At 32.5% G+C, this 5,000-nt stretch overlaps 1 protein-coding gene across 2 annotated transcripts in view; it reads right to left on the reverse strand.

The window, feature by feature from the left end:
* Positions 1 to 5,000, reverse strand: part of LOC122246331 (syntaxin-2) — a 14,390-nt gene that overhangs the window by 1,369 nt on the left and 8,021 nt on the right. Inside the window, exons 4-7 of one of the 2 annotated variants that reach the window (XM_043004855.2) lie at positions 4,789 to 4,960; positions 4,283 to 4,464; positions 3,639 to 3,845; positions 1 to 2,697 (exon numbers count right to left, since the gene is read on the reverse strand). The exon at positions 1 to 2,697 is cut by the window's left edge and continues 1,369 nt beyond it. In XM_043004855.2, the coding sequence (XP_042860789.1) occupies positions 2,686 to 2,697; positions 3,639 to 3,845; positions 4,283 to 4,464; positions 4,789 to 4,960 (573 nt within the window). In that variant the 3' untranslated portion in view covers positions 1 to 2,685. The remainder of the gene's footprint in view (positions 2,698 to 3,638; positions 3,846 to 4,282; positions 4,465 to 4,788; positions 4,961 to 5,000) is intronic. The other variant, XM_043004856.2, reaches the window with a different exon arrangement.

Here is a 5,000-nt window from a genome sequence, read left to right on the forward strand (position 1 = left end):
CATATAGGAAAATATTCCTATCTCAACAGCACTGCAAATGTGAACAGTATACATTCAAAACTCACAACAATTTTGAGTAAATCCTGTGATCTACAAGTGACAAGTAATCCAGTTACAATGAACACAATGATGAGAAGATATCACATCAATCCAATTACTTTGTATATTTTTTGCTCTTCTTAAATAACTTATAGATGTTATTACATAAAAAAAAGTTTCAGCAGACACAATCTTCAGAAAGGTGGAAGAGTAAAATCACTTGTAAAGTTAAAATGAGTTTTGATGGTAGCTTGAATATTTATGTATGAATGGATAATCAAGTCCTCTACAAGTATCGAATAATCATCAGTAATACACCTCGCTATGAGACAGTTTTAACAATAACCATCGAACCATAACAAATAAAACAATGGCTCATTCTAAAAGAAATATCTATAGATTCCGACCCAGGCAAATACTCACATATCATTCCATCAACCTCTGATAACATTCAAAGAAATTATACATCATACCAACAAAATGAGATAATATTTCCAGGATAATAAAGTACACCATTATCTTTCATTCCCAAACAGGTTACTAGATACTTTTGCAACAAATTCTAAACTACCAATGAGCACCCCAAGTCATTGAATGCAATGCCTTAAACACCTGTACACACTTGAATCATTACAAATCATAAACAAAGTAACACATTAAAAACAAACATCACATTATCATCACCAGGAACTGTAATGAGGAATAGAGCCTATTGAGCTACCATACATTGTTTGGCTGGGACTCTATAAACTTGTGAGATATGATAGTGTTACTTCAACGACTTAAAACATACTTGCAACAGCTGCAATGGTCACAAACAGGAGGAACAAAATCAAAGCAAGAAAGAGGAAAGGTAGACAAAAGATTAGGTGAAGACAGAGGGGAACAGGAGAAAGAAATACATGAAATCAGAATCGACTTCATCTATGTCTTTCTCCCGTTCAAAACTTAGCTGAAACGAAGCCTTCAACTTCTTATAAAATATTTACGCTCTAGATATCACGATCATCAACAAACAAACATCAAAACAGGGTATGCAAAGCAAGTGCAAAATAGAATCATCTGGACACAAAAGCTGCTTTCCTGAGGGTCATGTGTATTCATTTTTACCAAAATTTGTGAGGGTAAATGGACATTGTTGTAGTAACAGAATCACAAGCTGTGAGCTATAATTGGTAAATATATATTCAATTTATCAAATTTTAGTGGTAAGCATACTGTCATCTGGATAAAAATAGTTATTCCCAGTAAATCACTCCCATGAACGATAAGAAACAGATTGCTTAATAAAAAGACTTTATTTAGCCACACATTCAACAACTGAATGAAACATGAAGCACTTAAAGGTTAGGATGTATAAATAAATAAATAGGTAAATAAAAAATAGTACCAAAAGAGCAACAATGAGTACTTCAGCTTTCTGACTAACACCACACACTTGCTCAGCATACGACCAAAGAAATACACAGGAGGAGAAACAGAGTTTTTTTTTTTTGGATAAAAAAACTAGAAAAAAGGAGAATAAAAAAAGAAGTTAAGGAGACAAACTAACTGTCTGTGTGTATGCAAATGCATTCTTGTGACAAAAGGTAAAATAAATAATAATAAGTATTTTTAGGTAAAGAATTTACTGTTGACAATAATAATGATAATGATGATTATAATAATAATACTAATAATAATAAAAATGATAAAAATAATAATAATAATAGCAATCACATTCATAATAATAATCATCAATATAATAATAACAACAATTATAATGATAATAATAATAATAACAGGAATCTGTATCTAAACAAATATATCTTTAAACTATCTATGAACACATCATTCTCTTGGAGAGATTCTATTAATTGTTACTTCTGCATCAAAAATGCATATTGACTATGCAATACTTGGCAGTTTACCTCTTCAATGCCAAGTCATCATTAAATACATCAAAATCTTTATTATAGATTTCCTAGTTGGAAGATTCCAAAAACAATAATCTTTCTAATATAAAATGTCATATTTGTAAAAGAAATCCTGTACGTCTTGTCATATTTGTAAAAGAAATCCTGTACGTCTTACATGGTCAATTTGGAAAATTGGCATCGTCACACGTTCTCTTCTCTACGTAGCCTAATATCACAAAATTATCGATGGTGTGGTAAATATCACTAGCCTATTTCTTTCAAAATAATGGTAATAGTAAGTCTTTAAAAAAATATAGTCTTTCTTTAAAGTTGTGCAAAATATATTTTTTTCATCTTGTCATACAGTAGAAAATATATAACTAAATTTGTTTCATATTAAAAAGAAAAACAATAATATATATATATATAAATTTGGTATTAGCAAAAAGAAAATGTGAGAACTTTTGAATAATATTTCATAGTAAAAAAGAAAAAAAAAAAAAAAAATCTTTTCTTTCTAAAAGCAAAATGCATAAATTAAACCTAACTACACATTCCCAGTAACTGATCCTAGGGAGAATGTGGTGGGTCTCGTAATATTCTTTTATATTTAACATAATAATTACATCCAATATCTATGTATAAAAAAATATAAAAAATGAATATCAATCTGTGATAATCTATTCTCTTTCATCACCTGATTGCCAATGCGAGTAGTGCAAAAAACGGCCGACGATCTCCTCCTTTCTCAACCCACGAACTGTAATACAAAGAATGAATTAGTCATATCACTGGATATCAAAGAAAGAAAAAAAAGAAAGAAAGAAAAATCATGATATCTAATGTAACATGTACAAATTATTGTCCAAATATTCCCAAACTCAAGGACTGTGATGTAAATTATCTCAATGTTTTCTATTGCTGAAATCAAAATATCTCTCTAGCCTAAATCAAAATATTCTAAATACCCAGAAAGACCAAACAAAAATAAAAACCACACTAAGTAAAATCTCTGCATAAATCTAGTAGTTACTTAGTTTCTACCATTTCTTCTCTTACTTCCTTATAGTATCCATATAAACATTCAGATAGGATCTGCTATACTCATATTAAAAACAATAGAATTTCTAGGATAAATACATTACTTTATACAACAGGGCAACAAAATGCCTCCTATACTGGCAGCTTCTATAGTTAACCAATATGAATATAACCTAAAATATGTAACCAACTCATCTATATTCACAGCACTACATATTTGAAATTCATCAAACTTACCATGGGATTTGAAATTATTGTCATTATTATCCAAAAACAGATAAAACAGAACAAAGTATATAAACAAATAACTGCTAGTTCTTGACAGAACAAACAGCTATCCTCAATTAATCATCAAAATGTTCCATAGATCATTGCAAATAAATTCTTAATTAATCATTAAAATGTTCCAGAGATCATTGCAAAGAAAACTTACATACATGTTTTAATTAATAAACAATACAAATTAATAAAGTGATCTCACACAACAAAAAAATTAATTGCTCTCGGTTTATATTCATAAACAAGTAATGGGTCACTCAAGGAAAGAAATTCATAATCGTAAATCACTTTACTAGTCGTAATTTCATAACCGATATGATGATAAATAAATGATCAAGAACGGAAAAAGAAAAAGAAATTTCAAACTCAGCATTCACATACACTGAATATAATAATCAAAGCCACGACCAGCAGGCAGGTCGCTCCGATCATGTACAAGATGAATTTCTTTTTCACCACTTTCCTCCTCTGGACAACTGCTTCTTGCAACTGTTCTTTGGCTTTGGTCGCCCTCTCCTGTGCCTCAAACATGTGCGATTCTATTCTGTCGATGGTTTCTCCTTGTTGGTGCACCAGTAACGCCAGATCCTGTTGAGTAAAATGATGTGCAAATACGCGGATGGGGTTGTGTGAGATTCAGTTACATATCAGACCCTGAGCTGCATTGTCAGATTTACTTCTTGGGATTTCGAGAAAGAGAATAAAAATACTGACACACCAAATGATACCAGGTCTACTGCAAGACCAACAGCTTTTCTATACTACAAGCAAAGTATGAATAGCAAAAGAGTACTGTACATTTTAAAACAAAGTAAAAGAAAAGAAAAGAAAAAAAAATTCATTGTTATCTACAGGAATGAAGGAAGCAAGTTTTAATGTCTGATTCATAAGTGCCTGAAGAGGGAGGAGGGGAGAGAGGAGGGAGGAGGGGGGAGAGGAGGGAGGAAGGGGGAGAGGAGGGAGGAAGGGGGAGAGGAGGGAGGAAGGGAGGAGGAAAGTGAGAAAAAGGATAGGGGCCTCCTTACCTGGAACAACTGACAAAGCTCTGTTATAGATTTCTCCAACATAATGACTGCTTCATGCCTCTCCTGCAGGTCCTGCAACTGCTGCCGTGCTATCTGCGTTTCCTTGATGATGTTTTGCGTGAAGATTTCCGTGGACTGCTCTAAGAGGGTTTCAAGTTCTTCCTCATTTCTTTCATCATGACCTGAAGAGATGAATCAGAGAAAACAATCATTACAAAATATTCACTGGTGTAAACAATAGATGACATTTGTGCATTACCATGTAAAGATTATACAAGCATCAATGGTAGAAATAAAGTACTAGAACCAACATACTACTAATGAAACACCTATTATCCAAATCATATAATAAATATCAATTAGTCATAGTTCTATCATTCACCTAAAGTAACACCACTAAAATAATAATAATAATAATGATAATGTTCATAATCAAAACTTGAGATAATGTCATCCAAACAGCATTCCACAAACGGTAATGAAATCAAGAAAAACTTGTACCACACCTGTAGTTATCATAAGCTCCTTGCGTACATACTGCTTATGCCGATCATGCATGTCAATCTGCATTCCAGAGAGTTCCCCGAGCATCAAGGACAAGTGGATGGCAAGAGAGAGGTGATGGGTTCTGGCGGCATGTTGCACTACCCCGTTTGAACTCTCCTGCTTTTTCTTTACCTGGTGAAGATATTAGGGTTGCCTTCGAGATCTCGTGAAA

This window comes from Penaeus japonicus, unplaced genomic scaffold (genome assembly GCF_977035675.1).
Source record: "Penaeus japonicus unplaced genomic scaffold, GWHDUDI00000001_assembly GWHDUDI00000020, whole genome shotgun sequence".
Taxonomy (NCBI): Eukaryota; Metazoa; Arthropoda; class Malacostraca; order Decapoda; family Penaeidae; genus Penaeus; species Penaeus japonicus.